The 22,967-nt window shown below is 40.2% G+C and overlaps 1 protein-coding gene across 1 annotated transcript in view; it reads right to left on the bottom strand.

The window, feature by feature from the left end:
- The window catches only part of LOC142140014 (putative ATP-dependent RNA helicase DDX60), a 155,227-nt gene that overhangs the window by 28,772 nt on the left and 103,488 nt on the right, over positions 1-22,967 (bottom strand). The window contains exons 29-34 of the mRNA XM_075197877.1: positions 20,349-20,478; positions 18,237-18,395; positions 11,412-11,516; positions 10,194-10,394; positions 6,634-6,738; positions 6,085-6,226 (exon numbers count right to left, since the gene is read on the bottom strand). Coding sequence (XP_075053978.1) covers positions 6,085-6,226; positions 6,634-6,738; positions 10,194-10,394; positions 11,412-11,516; positions 18,237-18,395; positions 20,349-20,478 — 842 coding nt within the window. The remainder of the gene's footprint in view (positions 1-6,084; positions 6,227-6,633; positions 6,739-10,193; positions 10,395-11,411; positions 11,517-18,236; positions 18,396-20,348; positions 20,479-22,967) is intronic.

The raw sequence follows: 22,967 nt of genomic DNA, 5'->3' as shown, positions 1-22,967 counted from the left end.
TAATTATGTAATCTGTTTGAAAGAAAACAGGGTATAAAAGACATCATGGTATGCAAGGTATACGTTGGAATCAGTGGTTTTCGTGATAATCCCAATTGTAATCGTAGAGTCGGCAGATAACTAGTATCTGCAAGCTGGGCGATCGGACCGCAGGGTTGCATACGCAGCCGTGAATGTGAAATTGTGGATGGTCGGAGGAATTTCGCTGGAAAGGCTGGATGATCTTCAATGTTCAGTGCTCCCATTTTTAGAGTACTCAGCAGGCAATGTTGATATTTCCGTTTTTTTCAATTTCTGTGTTAGGGACCTCGCTGTGTACACTTAAGCACCATTAAGTGGTGGACGCGGCGAGCTGGAGACTACGTTCACAGCCAATTAATCTCTAATGGGAGTTTTGGTGTTGCGAGGCGTTAAGGAATTGCTTCCAAATGGGCGGCAAAACAAATGCGTGGGATGGCTTATGTGACGAAGGTGCAGGTCAAAGGTGCCCCGGCAGGGACATTTAAATTCTAGCGAGAAATGTGGTGTGTACGCAACTGCGTACGTTGATAACCGTGGTACAGGTTACGTTAGGACCTTTCAGGGTCGAGAAGTATATGGTAAGTATGCAATGGCATACTGTGATCAGTGGGTCAAGATGATCAATGATTGTGTGAAACCCTTTCTCAAGGTTGATAGTTTGGATCCAGAAGTATTAAGTATGGTTAGAGATAAAAATATTTGTGAAAACTGAGAATTAAACAAACTGACTGTTTAAAACTGGGGCAACAGGAAGGGAGCATGTGGCAGCTTAGCGCGTGCGCAGCATAAAGTAGTGTTGCGAAGCGAGCGCAAAACATGCCCCTGCAACGATACAGGCAGGGGACGAAAAGTATAAACCGAATAAAAATTCCCCGTAGTGCCCAATCCAGCTGTCATCTTGCTGTAAATCTCCTTTACTGCTTTCCTGCTTTACTGTTTTTCTGCAAAGCACTTCATTATTATTATTCTTTGCTGTCTTATATCCCGTTCTTTATATTTCTAACTGTCAATACCTCCGTCTTTTCTTTTAAAGAGGTATAAAATGGTTACACATTATCCCAAAGGTTATAGGCAACCTCAATATCAGGACACAAGCTTGGCATGACTGTTTTTAATCTTTCCAACCAAATAAGGGGTGCAGTATGAAAAATAGTATTGCTGTATCCTGATTTGTTTATATCATCAGTGTTTGAAACTAAATACGTGTTCATTCATTTCTCGGTAACAGGACATGAGGTCGTAAAAAGAATGGATCACAGCCATGCCAGACAAAGGTCCAGTACTTGAGATATTGTCTCACCCACAGGACTAGAACATTTTTAACAATGGACAGAATTAGGGGTACAGACACCACAATGACATAGTCACGAAGGTAGCTAAAGGTTGTGTTTTTGTGCATATAGAAGTTGTTGATTTTTAAGTAGGAGTTTTGTTGTTGAAATATGATTCAAATTTTATAGATTGCATGCGGTGTCTGCCCTCCCAAGTTCTGCCTAAACTACATATGTCTCCTAAACAAAGTGTGCCTCTAGATGCACAAAGGGTGGAAGGAGAAGCGGAGACTAGCTGAAGGTAAATTAGACATACAGATATTGTCACTCACCGGACTGTGAGTGCTACTTCTCGTGTGTTTAGGAACCGTGGTCGTCCACCATCCTAAAGGGTCTGCGCATGTGCAGCCCTTTCAAACCTTCAGTACATGTTCCTTTTAGTTAATTGGCTGATCAGGCAACACTCCCTATTTAAAGCACCTGAGGTCCATACCTCGTTGCCTGATCTTGGAGTCTCATTCCCCATGAGCCTCTGAAGGTGTTCCTGTGTTTCCTCGTGTATTCAGCTCCTGCTGATTCCTGTTGTTCCTTGTGGTTTCCAGATCACTTCAACCCTCCTGTGTTTCATCGTGACTGCACCAGCTGATTCCTATCCGCTGCCTCCGTGCTCTACATTTTCCAGCTCACTTCAACTCTCCCGTGTTTCATCGTGACTGCACCAGCTGATTCCTATCCGCTGCCTCCGTGCTCTACAGTTTCCAGCTCACTTCAACTCTCCCGTGTTTCATCGTGACTGCACCAGCTGATTCCTATCCGCTGCCTCCGTGCTCTACAGTTTCCAGCTCACTTCAACTCTCCCGTGTTTCATCGTGACTGCACCAGCTGATTCCTATCCGCTGCCTCTGTGCTCAACAGTTTCCAGCTCACCTCAACTCTCCCGTGTTTCATCGTGACTGCACCAGCTGATTCCTATCCGCTACCTCCGTGTATCTGCAGTGTCCTGCTCATCGCTACCCTCCAGTACTCCTCGTGTCTGCAGCCAGCTGATCCGCTCTCCGTGCTTCTACAGTGTTCCTGCCTGTGTCAACTCGCCTGTCTGCATTGGATCAACGCTCCGCTGCTGTCTTCTCTGCCATACCACTTCTACTCTCCAGTGATCTCCAGGTGTCCAGTTCTATATACTACTGCTTCCTGAGTATTGTTTCCATCGTTGCTGGTCTACCTACCTGTGCGCTGCACCTACTTGGTTACCGCTTCCATTTTCCTGGGACTTCGTATCCTGCCAGCCTCCAGCCGCTCAGGTATCCCTGCACCTCTTTCTGACAGCCTGCTCTCCTGAACCACGGTATGCATACTTATCATTGACTGCGCTGGTGTATTGCATTCCTTGCTGGACTGAGTTGTTCTCCTCTGGAGTTGCCTATCCACTGAGACTGTTGCCATCATTTGACTGTGTTACCTTTTAGTCTAGATAGTTCTTGTGACTTTGTATATTTGTGCAGTGCTGCTCAGTTATTACTATTTTGTGCATATCATCGTGGGATCAAGTTCAGTGTGCCCGTGTATACTCTGCATTACATTTATCTCCCCGTGCTCCTCCTCACATATATATTTCAGTGGTACAACTTGCTAGAGACAGACCACTGATCCCTGTTTCCTGAGTCACCTGTTTCCAGTATCCTTCCACATAGCAGTGGTACAACTTGCTAACGCAGACCACTGACTTCCCAGATACCTCCACCTGGATTCCGTTCCCTCACCTAGACAGCGGTACAACTTGCTAAACGCAGACCGCTGACTCTCATCACCTCCTCGTTACTTCTGGACATTCCTCCTCACTATAGCAGTGGTACAACTTGCTATCCGCAGACCACTGACTACCCTCACGTTTCCTTTGTCCATTCAGTTCCTCGTGTACTATTACCTATATATTACCAGTGCTGCTAGTCATAGACTTTCCACGAGCATTCTCTACCATCTGCTGTCTCCTGTTCCGTGATCACCCCGCTACCAGAGTACCATATTACCACCTATACTGCTCTGGTAAGTCCATCATCTGGTGATCCCTGGGTAAAGACTCCTAGTGCCCGTGACAGATATGCATGATTGTGTGGAACATTTGAATTAGACTTTTGACACAAGACCTGATATAATAGACATCCTTTAGAAAATGTAAAATGTTCATGTTTTATATTTTTCATAGTCAGACAGACATGTACTGGATATTGTTATAAATGACAAAAGTGCTATAAACACTGACCCCTTGGCCCTCCTCATTTAGCCAAGTAGCTGAACTTGTGAAATTGAGACTGGCATGCGTGTTGGCAGAGGGTAAATGAGTTGATATATTCTGGTTTTAAGTACGTTTCTAGGATAGGGGGCTTCATTGAGGCTACAGAGGAACCTTTATGACAATAGCAGGACATGAGTAGCATACTCACATTATATGAAGGACTTGTGACAGTAACACAGTTACCAAATGGAGTAGCTGTTATTTCATTTAAAACCTAAACACATGACTATAATAACAGGGCGGACGAAGCTGTCACATGGGCAGCAAGTTTAAATAGGACAACTGACAAAACAATGTTTTTTGGTTTTTTTCTAACACTCAAGAATTAAGTAAAATGTAAGATTTGTGTTCCTTGCAGAAATAGATGATCTGGAAGGCGAAGAGATGTGGTTAGGAGTCCCCTGGACTCTGGAGAGTTGGACGAGGTAGGCATGTTGCTCCCAGAGTGTATCTTCCAGGCCTAGCTGAAGCAGCACATGGTCTGACTCATCTGGGTAAAAAAGGTATGTGCAAGCTGGTAAAAGCATACTGGTGTGCACCAGACTTTTCTTCTAAATCTAGTAGAAAGGCAATGTTCTGTCTTGCTTGAGAGTGGAAAAATGTTGGGAAGACAATACCAATAGAGCCATTGCATACCCCTCCTACAGATGGACTTTTTTTTTCAAGTAAAACAAATCAACTTCATCCAATTGCCACCTTGCAGGATTCTCAAGTATATACTGGTGTACTGATCATCATCATCACCATTTATTTATATAGTGCCACTGATTCCGCAGTGCTGTACAGAGAACTCATTCACATCAGTCCCTGCCCCATTGGAGCTTACAGTCTAAATTCCCTAACATACACACACACACACACACACACACACACACACACACAGAGACTAGGGTCAATTTTTGACAACAGCCAATTAACCTACTAGTATGTTTTTTTTGGAGTGTGGGAGGAAACCGGAGCACCCGGAGGAAACCCACGCAAACACGGGGAGAACATACAAACTCCTCACAGATAAGGCCATGGACGGGAATTGAACTCATGACCCCAGCGCTGTGAGGCAGAAGTGCTAACCACTCTGCCACCATGCTGCCCTAGGATGTAATCCTATACTGATACTAATACTGATGTAATCTATATCTGGGTAAAGTATAATGTATGGTCAGTGATAGTAAGTTACATACTCTTTATCAGCCACAAGCCAGTGGGAAAATAAAGTAAATGGTACCATCTAGAAGGAATTGAATAGAGTGATAGTTGAAACTATATTGGAGTGGCTGGAAGCTTTTGCCACTAGTCCTCCCCACTATCAGAATCACTCCTAAACTCTTAACCTGTCACCTTTTGAAATACTGTTGACTTTTCCTGAGATGAGTTCATAATGGTGAAACTGTTCAAAAACTTGTAAAGAAAAGCAAATAGTGAGGCAGCAACAAAGGATGTTCGAAACACTGTCTCCTGATATGATATACTAACTGTCAGGATGGTGGACTGGGAGAGTATGTTATGGACTGTAATTTCCTACTCTCAAGTTGTTTGACAGACAGGTGCCAAATGTTGACTACCAGTATCACATCCCTAGGAGTAGCAGAAAGACACTTGGACCCATTCTACCCACTGCAGAGGAGTCAACAACCCGAAGAAGGTTCAAATTACAGCCGAGAATGACACTCGTGAATTTGAGCAAGGGGACCTAAGAATGGAGTTAATAACACCTGAGTCAAGGACTTTGCAAAAACTGTTAGCCTATAATGGAGCAGTGGCTTTTCTCTTTTCCCTTTTCAGTGTTTCTCTCATCTTTATTCTCTTTCCAGGACAGATAATTTTTTCAATGGTGATCAGGTTATGGAGACTGGTTCAGTGAGTGATACTGAGGATGTGGGGTGAAGGAGTACTTGGTAGAACAATCGGTCCTGCCAATTACACTATTCAATTCAGGGGTAAAGAAAAGTTTTACTAAACTTGGAGCTCGGAGACAGTGTGAGGGGCTATTGTCTGAGGAGTAAATCCTAAAAACATGTAGAAGCAGCTGGGATAATTACTGACCCAGCCAAATAGATTAACTCAGCTGTGCATGATTAAAGAAATCCTAAAAACATGAACTGTTGATGGCCCTTGAGGACTGGTTTACCCATCTCTGTCCTAGATCAACTTTAAATTTCATTATAAAAATTAAGCTATCAAGTAATTGTGTGCTACATGAAAAAGCAGCCAGTATTTTCCTTACATGCAAAATAATAAACTGATTTGCACCCCTTGCATTGTAACATGGTTTGTCCAGGATTAAATTAACTTTTTTTTTTTTTTTTTTTGCTTTGCTCTCCTTAATGACTTAATGCCTAATGTATTTATTTATTTACTTTTCTTTTATTTTCTACAACTTAGTTTCTAGCTGTACATTTATTTCTTCAAAGAGTATTTTCTACAATGCATTTTAAACATTGGATATCAGTTTAACTGTCTTATATCACAATTCTTTATTCTATATATCCTGCAACATACCTTCAGAGCTTGGCTTACACAGCCGGTGAAATAGACCTTTTTCTAGAAGGCTTACAAATACAAAATTTGATGGTTCGTAGTAATGCAAATGGGTAACAAGTCCAGTAAATGCAGTAGGATTACAGTCTTGATCCAAGTATCCCTACAAAAAATATTTCTTGTTAAACCTAGTATAATATATCTTCACAAATTAAATATGTTATTATAAAAAAAAACATTGTAAATATTCTTGAAGCATTTTATAAACATCTTCAATGGCTCCCAAAAGTATCTGACTACTGCCTAAATCCAATAATATAGTCTCCACCCGTGCTTTTGTGTGTGAGTTTTAGTACTTTATTCATTATTAGCTATGTATAATAAGTTGTATTTTATGTCAGTTTGTACTGAATAGTCATCTGAAATACACGAGGATGTCTACAAATGAAAGCAAAATTAAGTCTGTTTGCAATAATCTTAGTTATTAGGCAAATCTATGCCTCACTTTCATATGTTTTCACAGTGAAATTAAATATCATAAAATAAATGTGTGAAATATGTGATACATACCTCATAAAGTAGGAATTGCAATGAGAACACACAGTACAGCTTTAACATCTGTGTTTCACGCGGCTGTTTGAATGTCATGAGCGAGTGCTTCAAAACCGATAAAGCCTAATAAATCATGTTTACATAATATTAACAGAGATTGAGCTCAGTAGTGCACAGCATAACTTGTAATTGTTTCCTGATATCACACACAGTTGCGCAATGTTTTTAATAAAGTGAACAAAAAAGGAGCAAACAATATGGATGGAGCATGTTTATTCGAGACAAAGGACATGACACAGCGCTTGTTATGTGGAATATTGTCCACTGAAACACCACATTCATCGACACATTCCAAATAAATGTGCTATTAGTCTGTATATTAGAAAACATTCAATCTTATAAAATCATATGCAGTTCTAAAATTACAATAACTATGTTTTTTGTAGTTTAATGAAATAAGGATAAGACATACGTAATTAACTTATTGTTTTTGCAGTAACCAAGTCTCATTTGACCTTTTAATTAAATATATTTTATTCTAAACCAATAATTAAAAATGATGATTTTTTTTTATGCTGGTAGGCAGCACAGTGGCAGCACAGTGGCCTAGTGGTTAGCACTTCTGCTTCACAGCACTGGGGTCATGAGTTTGATTCCCGACCATGGCCTTATCTGTGTGGAGTTTGTATGTTCTCCCTGTGTTTGCGTGGGTTTCCTCCGGGTGCTCCGGTTTCCTCCCACACTCCAAAAACAAACTGTTAGGTTAATTGGCTGCTATCAAAATTGACCTTAGTCTCTCCCTCTCTGTCTGTCTCCCTGTCTGTCTTTGTGTAAGTGTGTGTCTATTATAGGGAATTTAGACTGTAAGCTCCAATGGCGCAGGAACTGATGCAAATGAGTTCTCTGTACAGCGCTGCGGAATTAGTGGCGCTATAAAATAAGTGGTGATGATGATGATGATGATAATGAAAAATGTTTGAAAATGCTCTTATTTTAGCAGTGAATGGAGGGCACTAGGATAGCAGTAGCAAACAGCCTGGTAGCAAGCAAGCAGTAGCCACTTAAGAAGTTAGAATTCTCTGCTGAACCCAACCCTGAGCTGCTGCCTCAACACGTACCTTCCATTTGTACAGTATGAAGAAAGTATGAAAAATAAGCAATGTATCCTGGTAAGGGGTTGGGTACGAAATGATGATGCTGATTGCAGCGACGATGAGAACACCGACGTAAAATTCCGATTTCCATAATGACTATAAGAAGCAAATGCAGGCTTAGCAGAAAACTGACAAGAGAAATCGGCGACCTGCTTCTGTTACATTCCAAAGTGTGGCAAAGACGGCACTTTCTATGCACGTCAGTTGCCATAGCGAATTGAAGTTTTCTGTATTTAAAACGGCAATGCCAAAAGCCTTGTGTAATGTGAAACTGTCTACCATGTGAAATTACCTAGTAGTGATTAGCTGTTGGCATTGCCGTATATCTTCAAGTTGCTATGGCAACTGTCGATTTCTCTTGTCAGTTATCTGGTAAGCATGCAATCACTTTTTATAGTGATTATGAAAATCAGAATTTTTACGTCAGTGTTCTCGTCGTCGTAGTCATCAGCATCATTCTGAAGACTACCACCGCTGGTAAGTATGTAAGAAATCCACAATATATCATCTTACTAAATAGTAAATAGTAGTTTCTCCACTAAACTTAGTAAATCCTTCCTTCCTTCCTTGGCAGTTATCCATCATTCATGGTGGCATGGGCGATGATCACAAGGCCTACTGTCTCCCTCCACGCATTCTGTGGCAGCCTTAAACTCCTGTGAGTTACAACTTAGGGGCTCCTGCCAGCCTCCAGATCTTCCTGGTCTCCACCTGACCTTGATGCTATCTGCAGTGTGCCTGTCTCTTGTCCACCACCAGAAGGGGCTGGAGCCAGTCAACTGGAATTTCTTCTAGACCACTATATATTGGCCACTAGTTGCATTAGGGCCTCTGGACCACTGCAGGATCTAGGCATCTCAGCCAACTAGGCCTCTTCTCCATCTAGGCAGCAGCTATTCCATCGAGTCCCCTGCCTCATCTGAACCCCTGCAGATTCCATGCCTCCACCAACTAGGCCTCTGCACCCCCTAGGCCCCCACAATCTAGGCCTCTGCACCATGTAGACCTTTGTACCATTTATTACCACTGCTATTCAGACAGACAAGGCTCCAAGGCACCATACACACCTGGATGATCTAAGTACCATATATTTCTAGACTACTACACCATCTAGGCCTCTACATTACTGGAACTGTCTTTACCAAATCTCTTCCATATCAGTACTCCCAGTCCTACAAGATCCTCGTGCATGAACACACTGTTTGTACAATGTTTTTTTAATGTTTTCTTTGTGAAATACAAACTCAAACATTGAACAAATTAATGTTCACTTTTTGAATTAAAAAACATAAAAAATAACATAACATGTAGATATTTAAGCTTGAACAGGCAAGATTTTGTATTCTGTAAATTCTAATACCGCACTAGGATAAATCATTAATCTCTTATTAGTTTAAATTAACTGGTACTAGTATGCCTAGTTCTTCTTCATACAGGGAGGCGCACCCACACATATATTGAATTCCAAAACAGAACAAGAAAAAAGAAAATGTGTATACATTGGGCACTCAATGATTGAAATAATTTGCATAATAACAGACCAATGGCTGCCATTAGTCTGTTATTATCAGACAAACTATATAACTGGAACACTAAAACCTTGTTATAAAAGGCTGTATAAAATATAAAACTTATTATCAACAAAACAGCTGCTTATAGAACAATTAGGGTTAAATACCATACAGACCCTAAGATAAATAACATCAATGTGGATGTCAGCATCCGCCCCTATTTGAGAAAAACACACACACAAGGTATGGATCATTTTTATTATAAGTTGTAATGATGATCAATATAAACATAAATACTTATATCTAATGAGCAGTGGGGTGGCCAGGTAGTACATCTACCATTTTAACAGAATATTATCAAATTATCCTATAGAATTCACTTTTTTCTTCCTTTTAAATATTTTGCTGTTTAAGATTAATATGGGGATCAGATATGATCATTTTTCATTTTTAATGTATACCAATAAAGCGTAATGCATATTTTATCTAATACAATGCAAATTATTTCAATCATTGAGTGCACAACATATACACATTTTCTTTTTTCTTTCTCTGTTTTAAGATTTTATATTCTATTTTAACTTTGAACTTGAGCAGTGAACTCAAACTGCAAATTCAAGTTTGTGGTTTGCTATTTGAATACTTGGTGCCCCTGGTAGCCGGACCAATTTGAGCTAGCCCAAATATCACAATTGTGCAGCGAACAAGTTTTTGGCTCTTGAACCAACCAAACCCGATTGAAATGAAAACAGGTTTGATAAATGTAATTAAAGCATCTCTAAGCTACATATGCTTATCAGAATCTTGTCTACTTGTCTATTTTTCTACTCAGCTCATTGGCATTACTTAGCACGGTTAGCTTTGTAAATGTACAATGTTAATGTGCAATGTTTTGCATTCACAAGAGGCTTACCTTAGCTCTGGCATCCTCTTTGTCATCTGCTTTTGCAGCCAGTAACATTAATCTTAGAAAAAAAGAAATGCTTAGAGGAAACTGGCCTCTTAACTGAGGAACGTTGGACTTCATGAGCCTTTTCACTTTTGGCATTGGAATATTGAAAAAGTAGACACTTCCCAATAGGTCCTGGCCCCGTCTTCCAGCACGTCCTGACATCTACAAAGTTAACAGCTCCATTGTAAATATTATTTTCTCTTTTCTAATGACACATTACATCACTACATCATTTCAGCAGCAGACCGAGGATTTTATGATGTATTGTTACAGTGAGATTATCTTGTAAATTTCACTTTCTATAGACATATAGAACTTTCATCTAGTTTATTGTCTTTTTTAATATTAACTTCATAAGTTCCTATGGGCAAGATCATTATCATATATGGTCAGTACATGTACTTTATATCACATGTAATCTGTTTGCAATATGACTTGTCATGGTACAGTAAAATGTTGCTAGTGGTACAGTAAAATGTTGCAATTTCACTGCTATCTCATGTCGCTCCATACCTGTTTTTTCTATAACAGACGATTTTTATAATCTTGGACTATCTATAATTATTTAGTATTTTTACTTTCAAATAACCCAGACTCAGTGTTAACAGAATAAATAGGAATACCTTACTAGGACCAAAAGTTTAGTGTTCATTTTTTGCCAGAGCAAACTTCAGATCACATGGGTGTCCCTGTTATTCATTTCAAAATTATGGGAGCTTTATAAATGAGGTGAAAGGGTAATGCTAGCCAGGGGCCAGCAGCTCAAACACAATCCCAGGGAAATTAAAAAGAATATGATATTACTATTATTACACATTTTATTATTAAAATATTTGATTTTTAGGTATACATTTAACATACAAAAACTATTGCATGCCTTCTATACTAGTTAGATATAGTGAACAGAAATTACATTTTAATTATTTGGCTTGTAACGGTGTACCCTGCGCATGTGTATGGTGGGAGGAACAACAAGTTAGGTGTTCTCAGTTGTGCGGCTGAGCTATGGTCCTCTCTGGAATCTAGTAAAGGACCATGTAAAGTAAAGCTAGTAAGCTGATCTATAAAAGAATCATATGAGTGCCCAAAGTACATTAACTTAATATAGTGACTAAATGCATAACAATACATCTTAAATACAGATGTTTTGAATACATTGTAAGAGCATGTATGAAATACCTGTCTGTAGTTCAGTGCATCCAGGAAAATTGAATCCTTTAGGAAAACCACTGATTTACATGGCATGTTGATCCCTAGAGCAAGTGAGCTGGTGGCTGTTACTACCTGAGAAAAACAAATATAAGAGTAATATAAATATATAGCAATGTTCTTCTCATGTTTTCTGATGATTTATACTCAAGCTATTTCTCATGAGGACCAGAGCATATTTACGATAGATGAGCGAAATAATGGCAAAATATTAACAGTTTGAAGAGGTGAGAATTTTCAGAGGAACAATCTTTGAGTTCTGTTTTTTGTGTCTCATTTCACGGAATTTGTATGTGGAAATTCGCATTTCACTCAATTTTGAATCTATAAACAAGGCTGGTAGGTTCAATAATTTCTCTTATGGTGTGGTAGATGTACGAATAGGAACTGTTAAGGCCAAATTCCACTGGTAAAACATGTAGAATATCATGACCAAAAGGTAGTGAATATTCCACAGAACAGTCTCTTATATTCACATTTTTCTTTGGAGAAGCGTTGCTGGTCTCATTTAGTGTTATTAGGAAAGTAAAAAAAAAAAGTACAACAATACAAATACAATTTGTTTTTTTACGTAGAGAAAATACTGGCTGCATTTACATGTAACACACAAATACAGGATAGCTTTATTTTTACACTGCAATTTAGAGTTGAACTAGGAAACACCTTCTTTTTTATATTGTTAGTTTTTTAACAATTTCATTATAGTTATTCATATACAAGATCAAAATTAAATGATCACAATGATAAAATCAGTAAGGAACGCTATGACTTCATCAAAATGGGTTATTATTTGGGTTTAAACATTGGTGTATTTTGAGTAATGACACCTATATATTTTTTTTGTAAACCTTTTTATTGCATAACAAGGAAAGAAGAACAGATTACAATAAAATATATAATCAGATCATATCAGACAATGTATGGAGTATTTGTACAAAGCATGTTTCACTTTCCAGGTCATCATTTTATAACATTATGTTAATGTCCAAGCTTATTAGTTTTCCTAGACAAGTGGTGTAGATAGAGAATAGCAAAGGACCTAGGACTGAGCCTTGTGATAGTCCAACTGATAAAGGAAGTGGAGTGGAGGTTGTTCCAGAGAAATTAACACTGAAAGAGCGATTAGATAGGTAGAATGAGAGCCAGGATAGGACACTGTCTTGAAGACCTAGGGATTGTAGTGTCTGTATGAGGAGAAAGTGGTGAACAGTGTTGAATGCAGCAGAGACATCTAGGAGAATTAGAAGAAAGCAATCACCTTTAGTTTTAGCTGTGATCAGATAATTGACAATCTTGGTCAGCGCAGTCTCTGTGGAGTGTTGAGAGCAAAAGCCTGATTGAAGAGGATCCAATAGGTTGTTTGCAGAAAGGAAATGTGTAAGGCGAGTTAGGTAACTCACTCAAGGATTTGGAGGGTCATGGGAGCTGAGAGATGGGGCGGTAATTTGAGAGAAAGTTTGGGTCAGAATTTTGTTTTTTTAGCATAGGAGTAATCATTGCCTTCTCTATATCTGGGAGAGTTGCTTTCCTATTGAAATAAAGGACCTCTAATAGATCAGTTTTCACTTCAGAGAGTAGGGGGAAGAGCCAGATATCCAGTGTCTCAAAATAATTTTTCGGCGACAGTCTAACTATGACTATAAATATTGCTGTGGTATTAACTGCGGGAAGATGAGGCAACCAAGCTGAAGATCTGCAATTAAGAGGGCAATTTGGTCCTTTAGTAAGGAAACATAGAAATTAGTATTCAGACCATCACCTTATCCCAGAACTTAGCAATTTTCCAACAGACCAAAAGTTCTGGTAGAAGGTAGCAAAATCCTGTTTACATTTTGGACATCGTCAACTCTCACTGGGTATCATATGTTTGATTTAAGGGTTTTCAATATGCGCTCTAAATGGTTTAAAAGAGGACATGTGTCTTGTAGGGTGAGTATGTCTCTCTGCCATGCATTTAGTGTCTTTGACCAGGTATGAGCTGGGTCCTTTGATGCTAAATCATCATACAAGTATCTGAGCCTATATTTATTTATTATGAGGAAGTGTAGTAATGATTCAAGCGTATCAGGTGTTGGTAAAACAATCTTATTATGGGTAATGGACATTGTGTAGTGTCAAGTTTGGAGATACATGTAAAATTGGTTGTTAGGTATTTTTTTATTTTCCTTGTGTTGTTGAAACATATCCAATCCTGTATGCCTCTTGGATCAAAAGTATCTTTCATAGGAGCTATCCCCTTTTTCTTACACTCAACTAAAGTGATATGGTCCAGACTGGGGGTAAAAGTAGGGATTCACCAAACAGTAATGTATATAATGTGGACAGTGTCACAGCAGTACTTGTTAGTGGAAGGAAAGGTATAGGTTTTTCCAATGGTCCAAGATGGTTCTTAGCTTTGTAATGAGTGGTGTAAAATTCAGTCCATATAAGTTGTGTGTATGAGGTGGGATGTGAATTCCCAGGTATTTTATTTTGCTTTTTGAGATTATGATTTTAGATACAATGTCAGGATGATTAAGGATGTGGTCTATACCAGAGAGAGGCATGAGTTCAAATTTGTTGACATTAATTTTATATCCCACAAAACTGCAGAAATCGTGTATGAGTTTCAAAATACATGTGATGGATAGGTTTAGACACCAGCAGCAACATATCATCAGCAAATAGTGCTAACTTAGATTCACAGTTGCCAACTTAAATTCCTGTGTAAGAGGTGTTGTCTCTCAGTGCAATCACTAGAGGGTATAATGCCAAGGCAAAGACCAAAGGGGACAGAGGGCACCCCTGTTTGGTCCCTTTTTGATCTACAAACGGCACAGAAATATGGCCATTGTGTATATGGGTTATTATATAGTGCTAAGGGGAGCTTTATTAAAGGTTCAGGAAACTCCAAATTTATGGATAGTGTCAAACAGATCGTCCCAGGTCACCAGGTCAAATGCCTTTTCAGCATCCATCAAGATTGCTAAATTTAAATCCTGTGTGCCTGAAGCAGCAATTGCCTGAAATATAGTGAGCAGTTTCCTGACATTAGTCACTGATTGCCTACCCTAGACAAATCCCGTCTGATCTCGATGTATGATTGTAGTTAAAATTGGATGGATTTTTGTGAAAATTAATAAAGAGATTGGATGGTAAGAGCCTGGATCTGTAGGATTTCTGCCTGGTTTGATAAGGACTGATCAGAATATTAAAGTGCAAGGGCAGTGGGTTATCTAGTATAATTCAATTAAAGAAATAGGTCAGACATAGTGTTTGTCACCTGGACCTGTAATATTTTATAAAACATTTTTAAATAAAGAAACATAAGATGGGAAAATACATTACTTTAAGTTATAGGGAAGTATTGGTCAAGAAATATATTATAAGTGCAATTATAGTTATGGCAACAAATGGTCAGCAGAATTAACAGAGAGGGTCTCTAGTGACACATGGAAGTCAGGTATCAGCAGAAGCGGCAGCAAGCACAGCAGATGCTCCTTCTTCTTCATCCAGGAAAGAGCCTGCATCATCCATATTTATGAAATCTTTATAGTCTTTACATACTTCAAATATGCGGAGACGGGCTGGGTACAGGAAAGCGATCAATTGTGAGCATATCAGGGAGAAGTCTTTCCTCGCTCTAGTAACCTCCGTGGAAAAGTTTTGGAACAGGAGAAGGCGTCCGTTTTCCCAAGTTGTGGTGCCTAGTTTTTTTTTTCTGCAGATCACAATAATACTTTATGTGAATAATTCAGACATTTGAATATAACAGTTCTTGGCATTTGTTCCATATTATCTTGTGAGGAGCAGAGTTGGTGGGGCCTTTCAATTACTATCACCCTTTGTTCTGTTCATGTGAGATTAGCCGGGAGAGTAGATGAAAGGAAGTTGTCCAAAGCTGAACCCTGTATATCTTCCGGCAATCCCACTAATCGCATATTGTTCGATCGTGACTTGTTCTCTAGGTCAAGTTTATTCATAATCTGTTTCTGTGATTTTTGCAGGGATGGAACTTGGGTTCGCAGAGCCACTATGTCTTGTAAGTGTTCGCCTATACGCCGATTGGACCTGTTACACGGTACCTGATAACTTCAGCTGCATCAAGGGCTCCATGTTTTCTTTAATGGCCCTGACAACTTCATCATAAGAGATGCAGGGGGCAGCTGTAGGAAAAACTCGGCTATCTGTGGAAAGCTATGAGTCAGCTGGTGTGTGCCAAGGTGTGAGATCTTTCCGGTCAGATTAATTTCCCTTAACATTCAAAGGATTATTAGGGTCACCCCATCTTCGTTCAGTTTTGGAACGTTGTTGCTTACACACTGGCGCACTTACAAATTTTATCCATGTTGTATTTATGAGGTAACTTTTGCCCTTATTGCTCATTTATTCCCTAAATCATACCAAGGGGTCAAGTTGTTATTCTGGTGTGTGTTGTGATCATGGGGGTTGTCTTACACTTTAGACATGTTTCAAAGAGGTTTAATAATGTAAGTTATAGACTGCAGAGTAGCGTGGAGGTGTTTGTTGTGTACTGTGGCCAAGATGGCGGAAGTTTCCACCACTGCGATGTCAGTAATGGAAGATTGAATAGCCAATAATAAAAATTAACTCACTGTGATAACAGGGTTTGGAAGGAAAAATGTGTCCGCCTCCTGTAGGGGTCAACAGATTACACTGAGTCCCTGGGGGTATATTTACTAAACTGCAGGTTTAAAAAGTGGATGTGTTGCCTATAGCAACCAATCAGATTCTAGTTATTATTTATTCAGTACATTCTGCAAAATGACAGCTATAATCTTATTGGTAGCTATAGGCAACATCTCTACTTTTTCAAACCTGCAATTTAGTAAATATACCCTCTGAGGTGAAGAGATAATCTGCTCCAGGTTGCTGATAAATCCAAAATGGTCACTGGAGCCTGACCCAGAGATCGAGAGGCTGGGATCTGGTGTAGTAGCAGGGGAGCCGGCGGTTCACACTCCGCTCCTGCCCGCAACTTATCCCCCACCTATAGGTCCTTGAATGGAGTCCAAGTGCCAGCAGCCTGCTTATGGATTCGGCAATGGTGGTGCTTATGTTGGGGAGCACAGCTCAGTTGCGTCCCTACAGTTGAGCACACCCACTGGAAGTCTCTAGTGACAGCTATATTTTTCTGGTTAAAGGGAAAATTTATATAGATGATATAGCAAGCTTGCACTGTAAATTCAAAGTTTGCGATCAGGGCCCTCTTGCTATTTTGTCCCAGTCTTTTTGATTAAAAGTGTAGCAGCTGCTATGTTGGGTTGGGTACTAAAATCTGATGCTGGCAACCCCAACAGGAGTCAGCACGACATGTTCAGACCGAATGTTGAGGAGCGCGACCTATTGTTTTGATCGACTGTTTAGTATAGTGACTTTGAGTAAATGTGATTAATGAAGTGGGCAGCACCACAGAATGACGTCTATGTGGACGCCGACAGGAATCTTTGTACACTTAAGGAGGCAGTTGGAAGAGGCGCCGCCTCTTCAATGTTATTAAGTAAGGCTTACCTAATGTAGCCTTAAGGTATTCTGTAATTGCCTCCTTAAGTGTAGATAGATCACCGTCGGTGTCCACATGAACGTCATTATGTGGTGCCACCCTCTTGATTAATCGCATTTACTCAAAGTCACTATATGAAACAGTCGATAAGAACAATAGGTTGCGCTCCTTGACAGTTGGACTGAACATGTCATGGTGACTCCTGTCGGCTTGCCAGCATTGGGTTTTAGATTACCACCGGCTATGTTGAAATGAGTCTATCAATATTGCTTAACGATGTACAGTCACTATTTGAGGTCTTTGCCTGTTCGATAATGGGCATTATATGGAGATAAAATAGTAAAATAATAACTGTCTTTGTGATTCTGCCTTTACCTACTTGACTAAATTAGTTTGCTGTAAGGGTAGTCGTGTTGTAGAATGGTGATTACAGATATACCAATTGGATTTCAAAGTATTTGGTTTCAGCAGTAAATGTCCCAGTAAATTAATCAAATTGAAATATTAGGCATTCAGGAAGGATTTTTCCCCTGTGATGGTAAATGTTCAACAACATATTAGATAGTCCCTTCTACAATTTAGAAAAGGTTGGATTTGATTGACTTATTTTTTTTAAGTCAATATTAACGGCAATCACATGAAAAAAACAGATGTGATTTTTTTAAACATAAATCACTGTGGCAGGCTACAAGAAGAGTGTTGGAATTTATCATTTTTCTTGTTTTTTTTTAATTCCAGTTGCTATTAATGATTTATGGTTCTGGGCTACCATGACAACAACAGTCACATGGCACATGATGTAGTAAGCAGACAGGATTTGTAGCATACCTCTGAGCTCTGTCTGCACTGTGACATCCTACTTTTCCTCCTCTGCCAACTCATGCCATGCTGAGAGTCTATGACTGTGTAGCAGACTGACTATGCCTGGCAATCATTTTTGGTTGCCAACAAGAGGGCTTTTAAAAAGGAGATAATGATTTTTAACAGGGTAGCTAAGAAAAATTATTAATAAATGCATGTTTAAAAGGTATTTAACTTGCTGCTTAAAGAAAACAAATACTTTATTCAAAAAATCTACAGTAATAAATAAATAACTTTGTATAGTATGTGTCATTTTTTTTTCAGTTTGTACATCACTCTCACTGTATTATTTCCAGCTTCAAAGTACTTAATATCAATAGCTGTTTTTGATATATGCTTCCAGTGTCGTAATGAAAAGTGCTGAATCAAATGCCACAACATTGTAAAGGTAAAATGAAAATCACCATTAAATAGTGCTGTAAAATACTCACTCTTATGTATCCCATCCTGAATAGCATCTCAACAAGACTCCTTCCTTTAAAATCTACTGATCCATGGTGGAAGCCAACGCCTTTTTGCGACAGAGATACAAGTTTTTTTGCTTTTTTAAAGTTTGAAAACCTTAATCTCCGATGCACTTGTTCCAACGTCTGCAACAGATAATAGCATTTGCACAGTTGTCTACAATTACTAAAATATCTCAATAAATCAGAAGAGCTGAATAATACAAATAATAAAGTGCAGAATTAGAGAATTGGGTGTGTGAGTTTTTATGCATTTAATACAGTTAGGGGCATATTCAATTGACGGCGGAATCGCCGAAAATCCCGCGCTCCAAAAATATTACCGTTAATACGGTAATATCTCCCTGGATTTCAGCTCGCAGCTCCCTGAGCTGCGAGCTGAAATCCAGCGAGTAAATTACCGTATTAACGGTTTTTACGCGCAGGATTACCGTATTAACGGTAATATTTTTGGAGCGCGGGATTTTCTGCGATCCCGCCGTCAATTGAATATGCCCCTTAGTGTCCTTTCCAGTTAAACTAAACTAGTAAACTACAAAGATGCAAAGGTCCCAAGCTATGTTATTCCTGAGCAATCAACTCCTGCACATGTCTCTGTGGAGAATTATTTAGGCTCTTCCCTCAAATTTCACAGCTCAGTAGGGGACTAAACATTCAGAGGTAGTTTATATTCTCCTGAGATGCCACTGCTCTTTATAATATCTTCCCCCCCATTATTTAAGGCTATGGTTCAAAAGTGACAGTAGGTAGAATTTTGAGCTGTTATTTCTTGTTTGAACAGCATGCACTTTCTAATCAAAGACCACTGTCCTAAAACTGGTCATGAAAAAGTGTCTATAGAAGGCACTTCAAAATGTGGGATGAGAAGCATGCACTTTTGCATACATCAATTGTACCATGTTGTTAACATATCATTTTCTCCTCCTCTCCCCCTTCAAGTCGGAGTATCCCAATGGTCCGTTTTTGGCTCCCTGCTCTACTCCTTCTACACTTCTTCCCTTTGCGATCTTATCAATTCTCCAATATCACCTCTATGCCTATGACACCCAAATCTATCCCTCCTCCCCCGATATCTCCCCACCCCTCCTGTCTTTTTTCTCCAGTTGTCTATCAGCCAACTCCTCTTCCATGTCCTAGCACTTTCTTAATGATTTCTGTCTAAAACAGAAATCATTGTTTTTCCACTTCCAAGTTCCTCTTACCTCACCCATCTCCCTCTTCATTGACAATACCTTCCTCTCCCCTGTTCCTCAAGCCCATTGCATAGGTGATCCTTGACTCCATTGCCTTCACCCCCCACATTCAGGCCCTCTCCTTATCCTGTCACTTCCACCTTCATAATATCTCCAGGATCATGCCCTTTTTCACCCTGGATGCAACTAAAGCTCTCATCCAATCACTTGTTAACTCCCGCAGTGATTGCTGTAGCTTTCTACTCTCTGGTCTTCCTTTCTTCCATCTCTCCTTACTTCAATCTGTACTCAATGTTGCTGTCTCTTGTCACTCTGCGTCTGCCACACCACTCTTGTCAGATGCAATACCGGCTCCCTGTCCACTTCCGATTCCAATTCGCACTCCTTTTCTTCACCTACAAGGCCTTTAACCACTCCTCTCCCCCCTACATATCCAACCTCATTTCCATACACATTCCCTCCTGCTCACTCCACTCTGCTAATGTCCGCCACATCACCTCCACACTGATTACCTCTTCCCACTCCTCCATTCAGAATTTCTCTTGTACAGCTCCCTGAGTCTGGAATGCACTCAAACACCAAATTAGACTATCCACCAAATTCTAAGCATTCAAACTTGGCCTTAAAACTCATCTATTGATTCAAGCCTACTAGCCCTCTTCCTAACTCCCCTGCTTCTACATCCCCCACCTATGCTCCTCCATGCAGTTTTGCCATCTCTGTGTCCGCCCATCCCCTTATATTACGAACTAGACGTGACCACAATATAAAGGTAAAATGTCTACATTTGCACAAGAAAATAAAGAACACCTAATTCAAATAAAACATTAAAGAGCCACTTGTAGGAAAAGTATTCTAATTCTCTAAATGAATTGTGTTTCCTCACCTCTGTATCCACAGCTTTGTTATCAGCATATGTACAATCTGGTGGTATTTCAGTGAGCTTCTTTATTTTTTGCATTATACTTTCATAACTGGCTTTCTTGATAACCTGTGACTCATTTTTGCTTGATGTTCTGTTGGTAACAATGCAATGAACAGGTATGAATTGATCTTATGACCTTTGTGATTTGATTAGAGTAGATAAAAGCAAATAGGCCTGTTCAGATGAGAGCTTTGAAGGAGTTTGTTCACACCAGCTGACTGATTAAACGGTTTAACCATAGATTTGCCTGTTGTTCATACTTATTTCACATTGAGAAAGCAGAAACCACAGTATATGCTAATGTGTTTCATTTATCCCAGAGATAAAATTAATTATTGTTGAATTTTCAGTAGAACATACTAATTGCAGGTTTAAGGCTGTTTAAGCCTGTGAGGCTCTATTCTTGTGAATTTTTACAAGTGTATTAAATAATTTAGTTAGTATATTAAGAGATATACAAGAGGAGAACAGGAGGGAACCTTTTACCTGCAAACACTGCTACATGAGGACAACATTCCACAATCAGCCGTGAGCTCTGATATCCTCCACCACCTGCATTGTCAACTGTCTGGACACTCCCTGCTGATCTGTTTCTCATACTTATTTTGGCCTGCTGCAGTTTTAATATGACTTGTTGATTCCACTTCTGCTGCTTGTATTCCCACCTTTAAACTGCACTGTTGCTTTAATTAGCTTGAACTTTTAACTGGCTCCCTCTTGTCCTGTGGACTTGCATAACCAGCTCAGTGCACCTTGCATTATGCCTTATGTTATACAATTGTCTTCCAATCATGCATTTTGTCACAGTATAATCTAACACTTTTTTTAAACTCACTCATCTGTTATCTCTACTGTCCTAACTGCTTCCTATTCCCTGGCTCATACTTTACATCTTTTCTTCCTCTTTTCTCTCTACCACTGCACTCTCTCGATTTACTCACCTTTCCTGTTCTCACCATTTCCTCCCTTCACTTGTAAGACCTTATCATCCTTGAATTCTGTAATACTTTCACCTGTCTATTCCACACCTTCTCTAGCTTTATCATGATTTGCTCCTCTCTCACTTCTGTCCTCTCCCTCTATCGCCCTTCTTCCCTTGTCCAACCTTTCCATATTCTTCCTTCTCCTCACTCCCACCTCTCCTTTCCCATCCTTCTCCCTATTTCACTCCTCTCTTCTTTTCTGTGCCCCTGATCTGACTCGCTGCCCCTTCCATCATCTTTCCCTCTTTCCTCCTTTTCCCCACTCACACCCTTTCCCTCTTGTCCCCTTCACTGCTCTTCTCTCAGTGTCAGTCTGCTCCTACCTACAAACTCTCTCTCTTTTCCCCCAGGAAATCTATCCCCTCATGTCACTCCTACCTTCTGCCTCTCCCATTCATAAACCCCCTTATCTGCCCCATCTCCACTCCTCTCCCATCTCTTGCTCCCCTGCCCCTCGTCTCCTGTCTGCTGACAAATCCCTTCTTATTTCTGCTTTTCGTTCAATTCCAACCCTCTCTCCCTGTCATGTCCCTCACTCCATATCATACTCACCCTTGCAGTCGAGCAACCCCAACAATCTCATCCACATCTCTCCTCTTCCCTCTCTTCCTCTATCCTGTGGTCTCTGGAATGCCAGGCCAGTTTGTAATAAATTGACCTCTATCCATGATCTCTTTATTTCTAGATCCTTCAACCTGTTTGCCATCACTGAAAGCTGGCTATCCCCTGAGGACACTACCTCTTCTGCTGCTCTCTCTTTCGGGGCCCTGTCCTTCTGCCACACACCCAGACCTGGGGAACGGCAAGGTGGTGGCGTTGGCATACTTCTCTCCTTCTGCTGCTCTTTTCGGGTTCTTCCCCCTGAACCCTCCCTCTCTTTTTCCTCCTTTGAGGTACACTCTATCCGCCTATCCCACCCAGTCCACCTCCGTGTTGCTGTTATCTACCGTGCTCTTGGTCCTGTCTCTGAATCCCTCACTTTCTCTCCTCTGACCTTCCCTCCCTCATCTTGGGGGATTTTAATATCACTATAGACAATCCCTCAGACCCTGCTGCCTCCAAACTTCTCTCCCTCTCCTCCTCCCTTGTTCTCTCTCAATGGACCTCCTCTACCTCCCACCGCAGTGGCCACTCCCTAGATCTGTTTTCTTCACACCTCTGTACTGTCTCCGACCTCATTAATTCACCTTTTCCTCCCTCGGACCACCATCTCCTTTCTTTTAGCATCTCTCCACCCCTCTCGCCATCCCCATCCCCCAAGGTTACTCTCACCAGGTGTAATCTTGACACAGTTGATCCTACCACTTTCTCCTCCTCCCTGGACTCACTCCTCTCCCCCATCACCAATCTTTCTTGTCCCGTGAGGCTGTCTCCTTTTACAAATCGCACTCTTACCACTGCTCTTGACTCTTTTGCCGCGGCTGTCACCATCAAGCTTTGTCGGTTCCCGTCGCAACCGTGGCACTCAAAACTTACCCGCTATCTTCAAAAATGCTCCCGCAATGCAGGGTGGCTCTGGACAAAGTCACGCACTTATGCTGACTTCCTCCACTTCAAGTTCATACTTGCCTCTTACAGTTCGGCCCTATCGTTCTCT

The sequence above is a fragment of the Mixophyes fleayi genome, chromosome 1 (genome assembly GCF_038048845.1).
Source record: "Mixophyes fleayi isolate aMixFle1 chromosome 1, aMixFle1.hap1, whole genome shotgun sequence".
Taxonomy (NCBI): Eukaryota; Metazoa; Chordata; class Amphibia; order Anura; family Limnodynastidae; genus Mixophyes; species Mixophyes fleayi.
The sequence above is the reverse complement of the archived record's forward strand: the minus strand, read 5'-3'. Positions and strand labels throughout refer to the sequence as shown.